The sequence below is a fragment of the Callospermophilus lateralis genome, chromosome 4 (genome assembly GCF_048772815.1).
Source record: "Callospermophilus lateralis isolate mCalLat2 chromosome 4, mCalLat2.hap1, whole genome shotgun sequence".
NCBI classification, from domain to species: domain Eukaryota; kingdom Metazoa; phylum Chordata; class Mammalia; order Rodentia; family Sciuridae; genus Callospermophilus; species Callospermophilus lateralis.
In genome coordinates this window covers 22,826,185-22,844,725 of record NC_135308.1, presented here as the reverse complement: position 1 = coordinate 22,844,725, position 18,541 = coordinate 22,826,185, and the positions used below count along the sequence as shown (strand labels likewise).

The 18,541-nt window shown below is 41.1% G+C and overlaps 1 protein-coding gene across 1 annotated transcript in view; it reads left to right on the top strand.

The window, feature by feature from the left end:
• The window catches only part of Mfap3l (microfibril associated protein 3 like), a 40,612-nt gene extending 22,711 nt beyond the window's left edge, over positions 1–17,901 (top strand). Inside the window, exon 3 of the mRNA XM_076853669.1 lies at positions 11,941–17,901. Within this exon, the coding sequence (XP_076709784.1) occupies positions 11,941–12,872 (932 nt within the window). The 3' untranslated portion in view covers positions 12,873–17,901. The remainder of the gene's footprint in view (positions 1–11,940) is intronic.
• The last annotated feature ends 640 nt before the right edge of the window (positions 17,902–18,541 follow it).

Here is an 18,541-nt window from a genome sequence, read left to right as displayed (position 1 = left end):
GATCATTGTTCTGGAGTGGCAGATTATTCCTTTATTTCATTCCTGTTGGGCCCTCCCCTTTAACCAGTGAACAATCCCCGGAAGAGCTTCTGCTCCAGGAAAACCTACATTTTTAATCTCTTTCCTTCATTTTATCTTAATTGCTCCAAAAAGAATCGAGGCTAATGCCTCCTAACTCCTCAGGAGTTAAGTGAATGGAATTTTCTTGCAATTACATACTTCTGTCACAGCCTGCCGTGTTCCCAATGGTTAAGGCGGCCAGAAGTCTAGCTGCCTGGGATGTGGGCTTTGGTAATGCTGTAACTGACATTGCTTTGGGTTAGCTATCCAAGACTGTACAGTATAATACAACTTCTTCCCTTAAGTCAAAATATTATATATTATGAATCATGGATGTTTAAGCTGAAGGTGGAAATCTTTCCCCTTTGAGTAAAATTGTAGGACCATAGGAATTTCCAGCTAAAAGGGCCTTGACCAGACACTACAGTTCAAATCCCCCTTTACTGACATTTTCCCCAAGGTACTGCTGTTAATTAAGTGGGTATGACTAGAGCCATAGCTAATGAGAGCCGATGTTGAGGGAACACTCCAGCCCACCCCACTGGTTTCCATTTCTACCACCCCTTCCTCTGTACGTCAGAAGGATGTGACATCACACTTATGAAAGCTGGGTGGTAGCTATGGTTACAGGCACACTCAGGCCTCTGTACCTTACCAGATCTTTCTGCAATGTAAGGCCACTGCTAAGATATCAGGGTGACTGAATTGAGGGGAACAAGGACTCCAAGCCTGAATCTACCTTTCACATGGACCCTGAAGCAAAAGTTACCCATGGGTGTTGAAGAGTTGGGTTGGTTGCTAAGTCGGAACAGCGTCATGCTGGGGCCCAAATTTCACTCACAACTCTTTGAGCATTATTCCAAAGTTGTACCTAAAATGTCTAAAGTCTTCATTGAGAAGGTCCTTGTAACTGTGGACTCACTATTGGCAAGCAAATGCTATTCATTGCCTTCGTCATCTGTATATTGAGGGGTTGAACTAGATGGTAGTCATATTTGGCTCAGTTTTCTTCATTTGTGGATGCTCAGATGGTCATTAGTGGCAACCTGTCAGTGAACTCCAAGCTCTTGGTTGCTCTTTGAAAGCCTTTGGCATAGAGAACTGCTCCATCCGAACTCTTGTAGCCAACAGCCTTGCTGTGTTAACCGTTTTAAGTCTCATAAGATACACTTTTGATTTTTAAAAAGCACTCACAATACTAGTACTTGATGTTCCAGCTCAGCTTTTATAATTATAATGCATAATAATAGTAATTTCAGAGCAGAAATTACATCAGGTACTACACAAAGCATTACACCTACCACCAAGCAATACATAGAAAATAGCAGAAATGAGAGCTTAAATATTAGAACTCTGAGCTAGAATGGCCTGTTAAAGAACCCATAATCCTTAACTTTTCACTACTGATGGAGAAACTGTCAGTTTCATAATACAGACATAGATTTCAGTTTTCAAACCAAAAGGCTACAAATTTAAATGGTACCATATTTAACTTATAACTCAACAGAGTTGAATATGGAGTGAAAAATAATGCTGACATCCCAGCACCTTACCTAGGTACACTAGGACTACCATTAATACAAACTAAAAAAAAAAATCAAGGTAATCATCATTAACAACTACTGTCAGTCACTAAGCCCCTGTACTGAGTACCAATACTGTACTAAGTACAGTATTGTTTCTAATCCTTGCGACAAGCATGGCAGTGGGCGTTATTAATCCTCCCATATAGAGATGAGAAACTGGGTCAGTGGGGCAGACATTACACAACCAGAGCATGGCCAGCTGGTGTTGATTCTCCCTCTGTGCCACAGTATCTGCTTGCCCTTAAGGTTGCAGAAATACTGCAGGGCAGCTAACCCAGCCAGAGGAAATGTGGGAGGAATCTATGGGTGGAAGAGGCATCATGACCACCATCAAAGTTAGATAGGGTGAGAATTGGTGCCACAGTGTCTGCACATGACATGCACACACACACACACACACACACACACACACGACAGCATTTAGAATCACCTAGTGAGCTGCTCATGGAACACGCTACCACTCACTCACTTGCTTTGTAATGAGCCAGGAAAGAATTACTTCTATTTCTCGTTCATGCTGAGAAAGTGAGATAGCTATTATTCATGCCAGTCTCGCCAGTCCTAGACAGAATGGGCTATTTCCTGTCACTGGCAGGAGCAGCACCTGGTTTACTTGGCTTCTCTGGTGCCTATCACTTCACTTTCACAGGGTCAGGAGGGGCGAATGTGTAATCTACATCTGGAAGGAGATTATTTTTGGTAGCTCACCTTCTGGAGTTGTTGGGGTGGTCCATCATCCATATTACGGAAATAGCTCAGAATTCAAACAACAGGAATAACCCCAAATGGCCACAATACCTGCTGTTCTCTGTTTGCCTTTTACTAGAGGTAGAGTAGAAATGTGTAGTTGCCAGGAAGTATTATGAAAAAGCCCCAATTATTTCAAGTACTAGTAAGCCACTGTATTTTTGCCACGGCTTCTTACTGTGACTTTAAACCATTGAAATTTACATTAGCACTTTTAATGTATGATAAGTGTTTCAAGAAAGCTGGCTGGAGCCAGAGCAGTGGTACTGGCCTGTTAATACCAGCAATTCCAGAGACAGGGGCAGGAGGATCACAAGTTCAAGGCCAACCCCAGCAACATAGTGAAACCCTGTCTCAAAATAGAAAATGAAAAGGTCTGGGAATGAAGTTCAGTAGTAGACACCCTTGAGTTTAGTCCCCAATCCCCAGTACAAGAAGGAGGGGGAGAGAGAGAGAGAACAAACCAGCTAGTATAGACCCTTATAAACACATCTGGCTTATTAGAGATTAAATTTGAAATTCTTCCTTTAAGTCAGGCTTTCTGTGAATTTTTCATACTCCTGTAACATCCTGTCACCAAAAATAATTAAGTCCTTTTTTGGGGGGAGGGGGGCGGTACCAGGGGTTGAACTCAGGGGCACATCCCCAGCCCTGTTTGGTATTTTACTTAAAGACAAGGTCTCACTGAGTTGCTTAGCGCCTCCTTTTTGCTGAGGCTGACTTTGAACTCCAGATCCTCCTGCCTCAGCCTCTGGAGCCACCACCACTTTAATGAATAGGCACATGAGTCAGCTGAGTTGTATAAAGTTCACAGTGGTCAGGGCTGCTGCTCTGGTATTGTGGAATTCATTAGTATCAATTTTACCTTTAGTTTACATTGGTTTTTTTTTTTTTGTGCATGTGTGAACTTTTTAATAAGCTGTGAAATGCATTTTAACTGGTTCTGGGAGAGACAACAAGCCACAGTTTTCTCATTCATGTACTACCTACCGAGTGGGGTTTTGAGTCTTGAAAAAACTATTGTTAATACTTAGCATAGTACTTGGAACATACCAAGCTCTCAGGAAATGACAGCCATTGTTATTATTCTACTGGTAGTAATGTTTTATGATATCCTCACAATAATAGATTTCAAATGCTAAAATCCCAGTTTATTTCCATGTTTTGGGTTTTTTCTTATTCTCAATCTTAATTTCTCAGTCTTTTAAAAACTTTTAGTAAACACCCCAAAATCAATAACACATGTTATTTGAAATTTCAAAATAATGGTATAACCACAATGGTAGCAAGTTTGTAAATTGCTCCTTCAGGGACTCCTTTTCCAGTGCATCACTTTTGTGTAAAAGGTGCCCTTTGATTTCCAATATCCTTCCATCTCTGAAAAGCAGAGTCTGTGGAAATTTCAAAGGATACACAGCTGACACAGGATAAGCTTTATATTTGCCCAGTCCAGTGATTCTGAACTGGAACCTGTTTTCCACCCAGAGCCCATAGGGCCAAATCTGAAGACATTTCTGGTTATCAAAATAGAGAATGCAGTTTGTGGGGAGGGGGATGATGTTGCCATGTAGAAGCCTACAGTGTGCAGGAGAGACCCCTACAGTGTACAGCAAAGCCCAGAATGCTTCAGTGCCAAGATTGAGAACCCTGCTCAACCAAAGGAACACCCTTTGGCTAACTGAAAGGAAACCTTCCAAGTAGATTTTCAAGGTAGATGTCTGAACCCATAATGTAGTTTTCCATAACAAGGGTTTAACTTATGGTATGGTTTGTTTTCAAAATTCAACCATTTTAAGGGCTAACCTGGGAACTACCACTTTGTGTGTTTCCTTAGAAAGTTGTGCTCCCTTTTGGATGTGAGCCCATATAGCTTCAGTCTTAGTAGTAAAAAGAACCCTCCAGCTCCATCTCCAATACAGATAACAGCAGAGATTCTCAAAATGGAAGTTATTCCCATGAAGCCAATATAGGGTGCTCTTGTTTTGGGAAACTACCTGTAGCTACCATCAGAAAAGACTATTGCTAACCCACATGGAATTACATGCTTAGCACTTTTTTAAAAAATTAAAACGACTAGATCAAATTAGCTAGAGGATCAGATGTTTCCTTTTCCAGAATGTAAAAAAGTCTTTAGGTTCTTTTCAGATATTAATACCTTTAAGCAAAACAGAACTGCAGGTTCTAAACAGCAAAATTCTTCCACCCCCACCTTCCTGAGCTGAAAGCTGAGCCGAGCCTGTGTTGTCCCAGGCTACCTCTGCTCCACATGACATAGAAAATAGCTTGTTTGCATTGCCCTGGTATTCTATGAAGAGGTCTCTCAGGAGGCTTGGTGGGTGCAGGTGGGAGCGAGAGAGCCTTTGCAGCTTGTGGTATTTACAGCCTGACTCTTTGCAGTGGCTTCAAGGAGCTGTCATCTACTGCAGAAGCCTTGAAACAGGTGCAGCCATGCAGTACTAAATTTGTTTTCAATTCTATTTTGTAAAAAGGCATGGATCCTTTCTCTGCAGTAGTCTATATTTCACATAGTACAAAACATGCGCCACATTTATTGGCACAAACACCATTTTTTGTGCCGATTTGAAGAATGTCAATTTAGTGTGAGAACTCGTTCAAGTGAATATTCTGTTTATGTTTGCATAAACATGGGTCGGAACTCTCACCACCTGAATATTTTTATGTACGTTGATTTCAAGGAAGTAACACATTTGTTACGATAGATTGAACTCTCCTCCTTGGAAAGCCAGGGTTATGTGTAACTTAAGAGTCCAAGTATCTAAAGGAGATTGTGAACAGAGTTTTAATCTGTTTATCCCACTCCTTGGGGATCTAGATAAACCATGCGTTGGTTTGTTTATACATTCATATTCACCAAGTATATGATATCTCTGAGGACACAAATCCTTTCCTTCAATAAGTAATTTGTGGAAAGTTCTACGAGCTTGGCATTTGGGCATACTGTTAATTTTCAATGCTTAGTGATTCTCCAGAAAAGCTGGGATGATTTAGGATTTCAGTAAACATGGTTTTTGGAGAAAAACTGATTGCAGAGTCTCTGTATAGTCTAGACTGTCCCTGTAGTTCTTCAGTTCCTGTGTGTGTTAATTAATACTGCTCATTTCTTTTTCTTTTTTTTTTTTTTTAAAGAGAGAGTGAGAGAGGGAGAGAGAGAGAGACAGAATTTTCATATTTATTTTTTAGTTCTCGGCGGACACAACATCTTTGTATGTGGTACTGAGGATCGAACCCCGGGCCGCACGCATGCCAGGCGAGCGCGCTACCGCTTGAGCCACATCCCCAGCCCCAATACTGCTCATTTCTATGCAGCAGTAATCTGGTCAGAAGTTGTTCGCATGAGCAATAGATAGTTCTGCTGGTGCCATATATTGGTTGCATATTGAGTCACAGTAGCCCCTATTGCACAGAATTTCTTGCTATTTTTAAGTTTAGCTGCAGCCATGTGATGCTATTAATCTTTTTGCTAAAAGGTCTATCTGACACTGCTCTATTGGTATCACACTGTGCCATAATGTGTGCAGGCCACCATGCTGAGCACATTTATGCCAAGTTAGTCACCTTCCTGGTATGGGACAGAGCTATGGCTTCTCACAGAGACATTTGGCAGGGAAAGAAAGCTCTAGAACTATGTCCATAGAGAGAAACATTATTTTGAAAAGGAGATTATTTTTCATTATCTTGATTTTCTTGCATTCATTAATGTATGAATTGCCAGTTTAGGCTTGCCTGATTTGATGAATTTCAAGGAGTCTAAAAGTGAGTCATAAGTAAAATTCATTTAAAATTTTGTTGGATGCCTCCAAATCAACCTTCCAAAGGTTTGACCAGCCTATCTTCTTCCTGCAATGCCTGGGAGTATTCTTTTCCCCACAGTTTCAGCAAGATAATGTGTAATCAATGACCTTATTTTAGCAATATGAAAGGTCAACTTTACTTTGACACCTTTTAATTTTAATTTATTTAATCAGTAGTAATCTTGTATACTTTGACACCATTTGCATTCACTGTTTTGTGAATTACCTGTTCATATCCTTTTCCCATTTTATTTTTTTTCACATTTCCCCAATTCTCTCTCTCTCTCTCTTTTTTTTTTTTTTTTTACATTTGAATCAAATGGGGTATAATTTCTCATTTTTCTGAGTGTACAGGTTTCAGAATCACATTGAGGGGAGGGGAGGGGAGAGGAAGGGGAGATAGGAAGGGCAGCAGAATACAATAGACACTAGTATTGCTGTATGTATATACGTGACTGTATGACCTTTTCCCATTTCCTTCTTTTGGGTTTTTGTCTTGACTTGCTTAATTCACAGGAGTTCTTTAAATTTTATAGTCATTAAACATTTGTCTGTCAAATATTCTAGAATTTTCTCCCAGCCATTTGCTTTTAGCTTTTCTGTAATATGGTGTTTTATAGTGCAAAAAAATCTTGATTTTGGAGGAAATCTGCATTTTCCTATATAGCTTCTGAGATTTTTTTTTTTTTTTTAAAGGCACTGGGGATTAAACCCAGGAGCACTTTACCACTGAGCTACATCCCCAGAGCCTCCCCCCCCCTTTTTAAATTTTGTCTTGCTAAGTTGCTTTTAGTTTTACATTTATATCTTCAGAGTACTTGAAATTTGTTATCCATTTCATAAGACAGGGGTTGACCTTTAGTTTTTGTCAAGTGACCAGACTGTTACCCCAATAGTGTATCCATCCCCACTGATTTGAAATGCTGTCTTCCTCATTTAAAAAATCCCTATACTTAGCTCCATCAGCTTCCAGACTTTCAGGTTTTCCTCACCAACTTAAGCAGGGGTCAGAGATAGCTTTCCTGGGGATCTAAGGGGAGATATGATGGTGGGGCTTGAACTGGGCTAATGGGTCAGGCAGGGACTTGACGCAGGGAGGTAGGAGGGGCAGAGAGGAAGTGGGTGGGAAGGTCCTGGGACCCCTTGGGACAGGGAATAAGACAGGTCTGTCTGGGAAAGCTCATGGCAAATGAGGTTCAAAGGGAGAAGGGGCAGCTGCCCTCCTCCCGGATAAATACAGAGCTCCCATCGTGGGGCCCTCCGGTGACCTGGCCCTGCATTCCTCTCCAGCCTTGCCTCCATCCAAACCCCCCCCCCTCAGTTTTACACGTGGTTTGTCAGCCGCAGCAGCCCCCACGTGTTCCTGCTCCTGCTCACAAGCTCCCTCCCTCCCCCATCCCCCTCTGGACTTGAGTCCTTGTCCTCTTCTCCCCTCAGGGGCTTAGCGCCGCCCCTCTCCCACCCCATCCTGGTGCTCACCCCCAGCGCAGGCACTAGACCTGGCTGCGGGAATCTGTTCTCCTGTTGGTGCTGGGTGGTTCTTGTAGTCAGGAATCGCTTCTTACTCATCTTTGTACTCTGTTCCTCTAGCGTGGAGCCTGGTACACGGACGATTTGTTCAGTGATATCCATTGACTGAGCCAACAAAATAATAAAAAAAAAAGATCGCTGCCCTTCTAAAAATGTCAGCTTTGTTGTGTAGAATAGCGTGGGCACTGCAGTTACAGCTCAGACACACATCTGCAAGGAGAGATGGTCTCCACCGCTCACATGCAGGGGGTTTCTGGGGGGAAGACTGACGGATTCCTGGGTGATCTCCTGTTAGGCAACAACGCACATGCAGCGTTTAGTATGTGCCTCACCTTACAAGACAGCAGCGGGGAGAGAAGGGGTGAGGAAGGAAGTTCCAAGGGACATTACAGTCTGAGCAAGGCGTAGGAAGTGAATAAGGAGCTGGTGGGAAGAATGCTTTACATACAGGTCTACCCTGTTATATTCATGGTTAAGTCTACCTCTTTTATTGCCTCCAAAATCGTCCCCTCCAGAACTGACTTGGCATGAGCTGCTGGCAGTTCAGGTATTTATTTGTACAGAAGCAGTGAAGCTTCATGAAAATTCAAAGCATACCTTTGACATTCCTATTCAGTTACAGTTTAAACTAGTTGGGAACATCAAGTTGTATATACTTGCTTCATGTGGATAGCACTGAAGATCCTGTGACAGTCATCATGGTGATATATATATATATAAACTTTATCTTTTAATGTCTGGCAGCCAAAGCTAGAACCCTTCCAGAACGAGTCTCATGGCAAGGTACTTTTAGACTGAGCTTCCAGAAGGAGTCTCATGGCAAGGTACTTTTAGACTGAGACGCATGTGCTCAAGGTGTTCCCTGCTGGGCAGGTACAGTGTGGAGATTCTTCTTAGTCTGCCCCAACCTGGTGGGAGAAGACCCAGAACAGAATGTGGGATATCTTACTAGTCAAGTTTTCAGAGCTCTATGAAGTAGTAGAGCATGCAGAAATCTAGTTTTCACTAATCCAAGGGGAAGCTGAGGCTGAGAGAAAGTATTTAGAGCCTTAATTTCTAGAAAGGAATGAATGTATGTATCAGCATGGAGAGACAGACATGTATAACCTTTGAAGTTAGAAGGTGAGAACTCTAGTTTTTCTGACATAGGCCTTGGGTGTGCATGTGTATGTGTGTGTGTGCATATGTGCGCGCACGCTGTACGTGTTTTGCCTTCTGAAAACTTTAGACTTGTTTGATGGTCTGGTAATAGAATCTGTAATCCAGGTCACATACTCATTTCATCATATCACACATGAACAGAATCCTAAATGGCATTCATAATACCTTAATCCATCAAATAAGAGTGTGTGTGTGTGTGTGTGTTCTAGAGGAATCTAGTAAAGGATTGAAAACTGAAGAGTTGTTTCAATGCCTTTGTCCTACATTAGAACAAGACATTGCTGGCAGAGAACTGTGATTTCAGCCATTTGACTAGGGTTTTGGTAATAACTCAACTGTTGTAGGATCATAGTATGTGAATTCATATTTGTCATGGCTTATAGTGAAGTTAAAGATGCATGGCTGGTCTTCAGACTTTAAGAACAAGAGAGAGTAAGTATGGGATATAGTATCTAAGAGGTGTTGTTCTAGGGATCCACAGGCCTGGGCTAAGAATCAGAATATGTTCCCCAAGTCATTCTTCATCTGCCAAACATCTCACACTTTTCCCAGAATGAACCACTGGTATTGGCTAGTTAGACTGAATTTGATTCCAAACTATGTCCTTCTTAACACTGTAACAACAAACTTTTGAAGTATCTACAAGTTGTCTGAGTTCAACTGCTTGGTTCCAGGTTAGATACAGTTCAACAGACAATTAAAATCATCTTGGAAAAGAACTATGGAGGTCAAGTTCAGAAACATTTTTAAATATTCAGTAGAGAAAAACATCCATACCTTGTAACCAGTATGTATTTTTGTGTTTTCTTTTTCTCTAACAATTAGATAAAATTACCATTAAAACTGTTATTCAGATATAGGGAAAAAACTTTTATGTTTCTACCAGATGCTTCTTTTATTTAGTGTTCTCTTCTGCTTTTCTTCTTTTCTCCCAAGAATAAACCACTGTGTCCTTGTGTTTATAGGGTTTCTCCATAAAACAGTTTGGGGATAAGGAAGAGATAAGCAAATTGATCCTAGTCATTCCCCACAGAAGTAACTGCACCTTCTCAATGTCCTGAACCCTATTTCCTACTTTATTTCCCAACAAAAGGAGAAATTCCCACAAGTCTAGTCTGTAAATCTCTGGAATCTAGTTCCTTCCAATAAGAATAAGCTTTCCATCAACCAGTGTGTGTGTGTGTGTGTGTGTTTCCCATTCTTGCCATGGTCTACTTTATAAAATGTGCAAATATAAAATAAGACAATAGTAACTTCCCTGGCCCAAGTTACGTATATTTGAATTAATCTGCAACTGAAGAATCAAAATTCATGCTCAGGGAAGAAGAGCTGTGGAAAGCTCACCCACGAATGAGAGAGAATCTCACAGACTAGATACTGGGTATGTGTAGCCTTCCCAAACCAGTGTTGTCTATTCCTGGGGGCAGTACACTGGCTGAATTGTTGGAAAGATGTTACTGAGGGACACCAGGAGCCACTCTTCACTGGTGTCCTTTCAGAAGGCAGAGTAATGTGTCAACATCCACCAAGAGGCCTCCTGCCAGGTTCACCACAGCCAGTGAGCCAGTAGCACAAGTAGCTACAGGAAGGTACCTCGCTGCCCCTTTGAGCCTCTTCAGGAATGTTCCTTGGCACAGAGGAAACTGGAATAGAACAGGCCTTCTGTTGCTGCATTCCACAGTTGTATGAGACCCTGGTCACTTACGTGCCTGAGAGTTTTTGGGGTTTTGTTTGTTTGTTTTTAAGCGTGCTGATTTGGGGAAGCATGAAGCCTTTAATTAGAAGTAAAAAGTCATTGCCATAAGGGGAAGAAATAAGTAAAATAAAATGCAGAGTGGATACTTTTTTAAAAGCTGTGTGTTAAATTGTCACGACTCTCAGTAGAGGTTTCTCTGGTTGGCTCAGGGAACTACAGTGCTCTTATCAAGAAATATGTGCCTGCTCCTTAGAACTCCCAAGAGGCCTGGTGTGGAGACTCCTTGCTCTATTGGACAGCCCAGGGAGGTAGTTGGATTTCATTTCTCACTCAGCCCCAAGACCCTGAAAGTAAACCTAGTGTCGTGTTTCCTAGGGGTCTCCTGAGCTGCCGGTAAACTAAGAATGAATGTAGAACGTCGCTGGATTCAGAACCTCACTCCCAAGGCAGCACAAGACCCTTTCCAGGGAGGGGATGGAAGAATTGCGTTTTTCAAAGTGCATTCTTTCGTGTCGGGCTGATTTTCATTGTCATGGGCCTAATTTATTTGCAAGGCTACAAGCAGACCGATAGGAATTCATACCCAGCCTCTGAACCATCACATGATCAGCCTGTAACTTGAAGTCGTCTAGAGTATTCATTGCAGATTGTCAAAATTAATGACATAAATTGTGTTCCAGTTAACTGGGATTGTAGAAGGATAAGATCAATCTCAAATATGAGAAACCCAAGTAAACAATTATAATTGATTTACTCCCAATTCGATATTGAATCTTAAATGCTTTATATTCTGAGAGGCGTTAAAATCCTCAGGGAATATGTATTCAGTAGTCATGCTCACAGGCAGTCCAGAAAATCAGATGCTACGGTTAAGGAGTTCTTTTATAAGAGCCATGTTTTCCAGATCGTTCCTCTCATTTTCCACTAGGATGTGGAGTTGTTCCATATTGTGTGGTAGTGAAGAGTACAGCCTTGTGACTAGAGCCCTTGCCTGGCATGCGTGGGGCCTTGGGTTCAATCCCAGGCACCACAGAAAAAGAAACAAGCAAAAAGAATACAGCCTCTTCATTGAATACACGTTCGCTCTTCTGGTTTTTACTACATCCAAACATGTAGGGAAGACTGTTTAATGGGGGCCTTGTTTTCTTTATCCTATAAAGTGGGGCCAGTATTAGCATGGCCTCACTGAGCTCATAGAGATGAATTAATACAGTGTCACTGGCACATGGTGAGCGCATTAAGTCAGTGTTCCTTGTTACCGTTACGAGATGTTTTTTGGAAATCCAGTGTATGTCTGTAGTGACGGGGACTCTGATGTCCTTGGTTAAAGTCTCTTCTCTCCTGACAGGAAAATGGCAGATGCTCAGTGGCGGCCTCCTGAACATCACCAAGGTGTCCTTCTCAGACCGCGGAAAATACACATGTGTGGCTTCTAACATCTATGGCACTGTGAACAACACGGTGACCCTGAGAGTCATCTTTACCTCTGGAGACATGGGCGTCTACTACATGGTTGTCTGCCTCGTGGCCTTCACCATCGTCATGATCCTCAACATCACCCGCCTGTGCATGATGAGCAGCCACCTGAAGAAGACCGAGAAAGCCATCAACGAGTTCTTTAGGACAGAAGGTGCAGAGAAGCTGCAGAAGGCATTCGAGATCGCCAAGCGGATCCCCATCATCACCTCAGCCAAAACCCTAGAGCTTGCCAAAGTCACCCAGTTCAAAACCATGGAGTTCGCCCGGTACATCGAAGAGCTCGCCAGGAGTGTGCCTCTGCCTCCCCTCATCATGAACTGCAGGACCATCATGGAGGAAATCATGGAAGTGGTCGGGCTGGAGGAGCAGGGACAGAATTTTGTCAGGCACACACCAGAAGGCCAGGAGGCCACCGACGGGGATGAGGTGTTCACGATCCCCAACTCTCTGAAGCGGAGTGACTCTCCCACTGCCGACTCGGACGCCTCCTCGCTGCACGAACAGCCCCAGCAGATTGCCATCAAGGTGTCTGTTCACCCCCAGTCCAAAAAGGATCACGTGGATGACCCAGAGGGGGTGCAGTTTGAGGTCAGAGATGAAGAGGAGACGGAGCCCTCAGCCGAGCGTTCCCCGGAGACTGCAGAGCCTTCTACAGATATAACATCCACCGAGCTCACGTCCGAAGAGCCGACACCCGTGGAGGTGTCAGACCGAGGCCTGCCACCAGCTCACCTGGAAGTAACAGAGCCAGCAGTGACACGTGACAAAAACACCTGCATTATTTACGAAAGCCATGTCTAATAGCAACTCCGAAAAGCTATGCATATCGAGAAAATCAGGGGCTGCTCCTTGTAACACAGATGTAGTACGCACTTGCCGCTAAGCCTTACCAGGAGACTCATCCCTGTAGGTAGCAGTGAGACCATTGGAAAAGGGGAAACCAGCTGCGCACAGGTTACCTGACTGGAACCTCCTCCGTAGAAAGGATGCGAGAAAGATCAGGGTGCAGAATTGATAGGGTCACACAGAAGGTATCCGTCCTTGTGATATGAATTTTAGAATTGGCCATTGTCTGCCAAACCCCTTAATTGGTGATGCCCTTCTGGCAAAGAGAGTACACTACTGTAAGATATTCCTGAGTTCAAGAGCTCTGTCCAATGCATCGGCATTGCTTTTCCTTTTAAAAATTATAGGTCTGCTACAATAGCAAACGCACGTACATGGGTTTGTTGCACTTTCTTCTCAGTTTTATTTATGTTCACTTGTTCCTTTCTAACAGAGTAGTTGATATTATATTAATACTAATTGCTCTTTCTGATGGAGTCCTCTTTATCACCTTCATTTTTATTTTTCTCCGGAAAGGTTTACCTCAGAGGCTTTGGTATCAGTCACCCATTCCAGGACTGATATCTGCAAGTCATTTGTAATGTTCCAAAGTAGTTGCTAGGATCATTTTTTTTTTTTTCATTCCCCAGGTCTGTTTTCATACTTTGCTTTTGTTTGTTTGTTTCCAATGAAGCTGCTCTAATGAAACTGAGAAATACTTTGCCCCAGAATCGCACTTTAATAGTCAAATAAAAAATGTGTTTACCTGTCCAATTCTGAGAGCCTTTCGGGGAGCTCAACCGAGGTGTGGAGGGAGATTGTAAAAGGTTAAATATACCTACTCTGCTCATGAAAACTATTTACACTGAAGTAACATCATCCTCCAAACCAAGTTTGGTTCTTTACCTGGAAAATTTATTGCTTCCAAAGACAGAGACATTTCATGAATTCCTGTAGGTCATAGAGTCTTGGCTTCTCAGAAGGGTTTGCAGGACCACGCACTGCCAGTCAACTAAAACACTTGACTTAGGGCAATAAATACAAGGATCAATGAAGTGCATAACCAGGTCCATTTGTGTAAACCACCTACTGACTTGCTGGTTCTTGAAAGGGAGAGTGAATGACTAGGATGATGGCATAGAGAACCATGCCAGCAAGTTTTATGCCAAAATTATTGAATTATTAATCCCACACGGCAGCATGATGTTATGGAAAGAAGATAAAACTAGTCATCCAGAGGCTTAATATTTCCCTGACTGTGCCAATAACTGGCTGCCTGGCATGGGGCAAGTCTGGGCCTCACCCTGTCTGTAAGAGGGGGCAGATTAGATAAGCTCTGAACGCCATCACTCTCTCAGAGACCAATATTAACATCTTCAGTCTTTTTCACAATTACTCTAAAGATTTTTTGCTTTCATCCCTGGGTTCTCCAAATATTTTTATGCTGCATTATTTAAATAAAGAGAATTAGTTTTGAAAAACCATAGCATTTTAAACAAATTGTGGAATCTCTCCTCCCCCACTCCACCCCCCAAAAATCATTAGGACCACTTCCATAATTTAGATTCAGTCTTAGGATGAGTGGTATTTTACTACATCTTCATGTAAAGCAAAGGAGTCATGGCCGTATTAAGTGGGATGAGCATCTGGGGCTGTGAAGTCAGAGGTTGAATGGGCCACAGTGAGAGAGCAGACCCACATAGTCTTCACTCTAACCATCTGGGGAAGTGATCTTGGAAAGGTCTCTTCTTCCTGGGTTTAATCTTTTTTCATCTGTAAAACATGCAGGCAGTATTCAGTGGTCCATTATATCCCTCAAGTTCAAACAGAGTTTTATGGAATGTTTTCAATCCTCAGTAATCCCCATTGCACAAGAAAAGAACAAATGGGAGCAAAAATGGGTGCATGAGACTGGATGCTCCTGTGATCCATACTTCACCTTAAAGGTGTCTGGCTCTGTAACTGAGGTCAGTGGGCATGGCTTTAGGAGAGGTCTGGATGATGGGTTTATTTATAGGTAACTTATATGGAAGGTGATCTGGCAAGGCACGGTTTGACCAGACATCCCTTTAAAGGTCACCTAGTGGGAAGCATCTTGCGGTGGGGGCGGGGGTTCACCTAAAGAAATTAGTAGTGAGCAATCAAAAGACCATCATTCCTGTTTGGGCTCTCTGGATTATGGTTGGGTTTTGTTCTTTTTTTTGTTTTGTTTTGTTTTGCCGATTTTTTAAAATTTTTTCTTTTTAGACGTACAATGACAGTAGAGTATATTTTGACATACAGACGTGGGGTATAATTTATTCTAATTAGGATCCTATTCTTTGGTTGTACATGATGTGGAGTTTCACTACTGGTGTATTTATATGTGGACATAGGAAAGTTATGTCGGATTCATTCCACCCTCTTTCCTATTCCCATCCCTGGGTTACGGTTTTGTTTTTAATTTCAGGTAAGTTTTGTCTCCCCCTCTTAGAATATAAAGATTTCCAATTGCTGTAGAGATTAACAAACTCTTACCTTCAAATTATAAGCCCAAAATAGCAACAGAGACTAGGAAACTCATCTGTGATGTCAGGTGAACTTGTCCCCATTCTATCCAGTTCTCATTCCACCAAACCCCATGCTGATTTCCACAAGAAAACCACAGAAGGCATCCATTCCATGTAGATATTGATTAGGGATAATAAACTGGGCAGCTTTTTTTTTTTTTATGAAACAAGAGCTGAAATGTGTGACCAAAGAATGTTTCTGGAATGGTCTGGTCTCTCTTCTTTGGACTGGTGGGGCAGGAATGATATAGATTTTCAAAACTCCTTCTTTAAGGCATCAAAATGCTCTTGATATAACAGCCAACTTACAGGGAGCTTGGCTGATAATGAAAATTTCTCCTTCCAGAAATCCTACACGGTTCCTCTCCATCCTACAGCATTCATGAAATGAGAGAGGCCCTTATGCTAGAATATGAAATGTAGACCTCATGACTTTTCAAAAATAAAGTGAACTGTCAAGCTTCTTAGGAATTCTTAGAAGTGTGGCTGAATTATTGTACAGACACACACTCATACACTGGACTTATTTGAGCAGTTTTAAAATTTCCAATGCTAAATCCCAAGCCATGTCCTCTGGGTCTTATGTAGTCATTCTTAAAACCAAACAACTTCTAGTTTCTGAGTCCTCTTGGTCATATCTCTAGCAATTTTTTTCTTGAACTTCTAAAAATGATTCACATATGTATGCATACTTAATTCACTTATATGATCTATAAACTTGGATGGTATTTATTCTAAATGGGAACAAAGCAGAATTTTATATGGGAAATCTATGTAATTTATAATGGTTTTCTTTTATATATTATATTTTCATATATTTAGGGCACATCTACTGCTATTCTCATCTTTTTGTACATCATACTTGACAAAAAGAAATACTTATACTTGACTAAAATCTCTAGGAACCAAATGTGATGTATGTAAAATATAACATAAAGGAATCACTCTAAAATTGCCTGAGTGTTCTCACCCACCACATTGTCGTGCCATGTCATTATATCCATCTCGTTGGGGATGCTTGTAAGCCTTTCTACAACTAAGGCTGAAAGGCCCAACATCCCACACAATGGATTCTGGGATTCCCTTCCCTCGTCTTTTTAATTGTTTGACTCATTTTCAATTGCACAAGTCTGAGTGTTTCAACTTCCTTTGGAAGGGCACATGTGAGATTACAAAAAAAAAGCAACTTGACAGGTAGACTGAGTGCATTGGATCATGGCTATGTAAATTGTTTTAATAGATAGCATGTTTTAAATCTAATGCTTGGGTTGTTATTCACCAGTAATCTAGGATCTGCTCAGCTCTGTAGCATGTGAAGAAAATGTCAGGCACAGAGAACACCTGCATGTTTTGAACAGGGACACTGACCATCAGTGAGCTGCGTGCAATGCAGCCAACACTAACCACCTCTACTGTAGAAATACCAGCCCCCGCTGCTGGAAGAAATATTTTAGGAAGGCAAATCAGTCACCTTTCAGCATTTAAAATATGGTGTATCAGTGCTAAAACGTAAATGGCAATGCCTCTGCTTCTGTTAACTGGAGATTTCCTTAGTGTTTTCAATTGGTAAGAAATGGAGCATTAAATTATATTTCAGATACTGGTTTTTTTCTCAGCACAATTCAACTACTATCCTTTACCTATTTTCACCTATTCCTTTGGCATTCCCCAAAGTAATTCCTATTTCTAGACTTGCTTTTTAAGCTAACTTTAAATATCTACCAAACCTCATTGTATATTCACCTATATATTTTGAGCACCTGTTATCTTCAAGGTATTGGTCACTTCTACATTCACCTATTCATTAAAAAAGAAAACCCTCAACATAGATAGCAATGTTAATCTTCCTAATGACATTTTTATAATTATGTTCAGTGATGAGCAGGTTTGGATTAAACAGATCAATTGTGGGGAAAAATAATCAGATAGAACAGAATTGCTTGTTATATTTCCCAAAGAACTCAGTGTTTACCTGTTATACAAGAAAATATGTGAGGATGATGACACTCTTTAAATGACTGTTTTTTAAGAGGTGGAATTTATTAAGGGGCTAATGCTAAGAATCTTACAATCAAAATGAAAGCTATTAAAGTAAATGTAAAAATAGAAGTAGTTCTAAGAATATTCTGGCATAAATTATTTTCATTTGACCAGTGATAAAAGCCTCCCAATGTAACTTTCCAGCACCATGTAACAGCTAATAATGTTATGATCAAAGAAGACACTTTCACCTATGTTTGGGTTGCTATATTTCAGTAGTTCTGAATGTCCTTTGTTAAATTGGGAAATAAGATGAAAAATGTGGGCGGAAATGTCAATCTGATGATTTTGTGAACTGTAATATGTTCACTTTTAAAAATATATTAAGGATGTAAACAAATGACTAATATAAGTTGTCATTACTGTAGCAAAAAAAAAAATCTATCTTGTATCTTGATTGTTGCTTTAATAAAGGGTTTGCACAAGTGTGTGGAATGTATGTCATGTCCTACCTGAAGGGCATGTCGTCGTAGCCTGATTTACTCTTCCCAGGGATATGAAATCTGTAGTGGATTCTTATCCCCACTTTTGGCATCTGCAGTATTTCTTGGGAAAAGAGAAAAAAAAAAACGAACCATTTTTTTATGTAAAACTGCAAAATTATATCCTACTTCAGAAGATTTAACTCTTTCCTGACAAATTTCAAAGAGATTTTTATCTATATCACAAAATCATTTGTAGCATGCAACATCAAACTTGCTCTTAAGATTGCCAAAATGACTGGGAAACTCTCAGAAGAGAGTGCACAGAAAGAGAAGGTATCAGGAGCAGAACCACCATGGATTACCTGAACAACACCAAATCAAAGGTTAAGGCCAAGTAGGTACTTTGAGGATCAGTGAGCTGCAAAAGCTTGATTCCTTTTAGAAGAGGTGAGTGTCCTGGTGGATGAGAAAGGAGACTTAGCAAGTGGAAAACTAACCAAAAGGACAAAGTCAGTATTCTTCTGTAGAGCACACCAAACAAGCAAGCAAAATAATTGAGTGGTTTAAAAAAATATATACACACACACACACAGAGCATTCACATATATATATAATTTTTTTTTTTTTACTT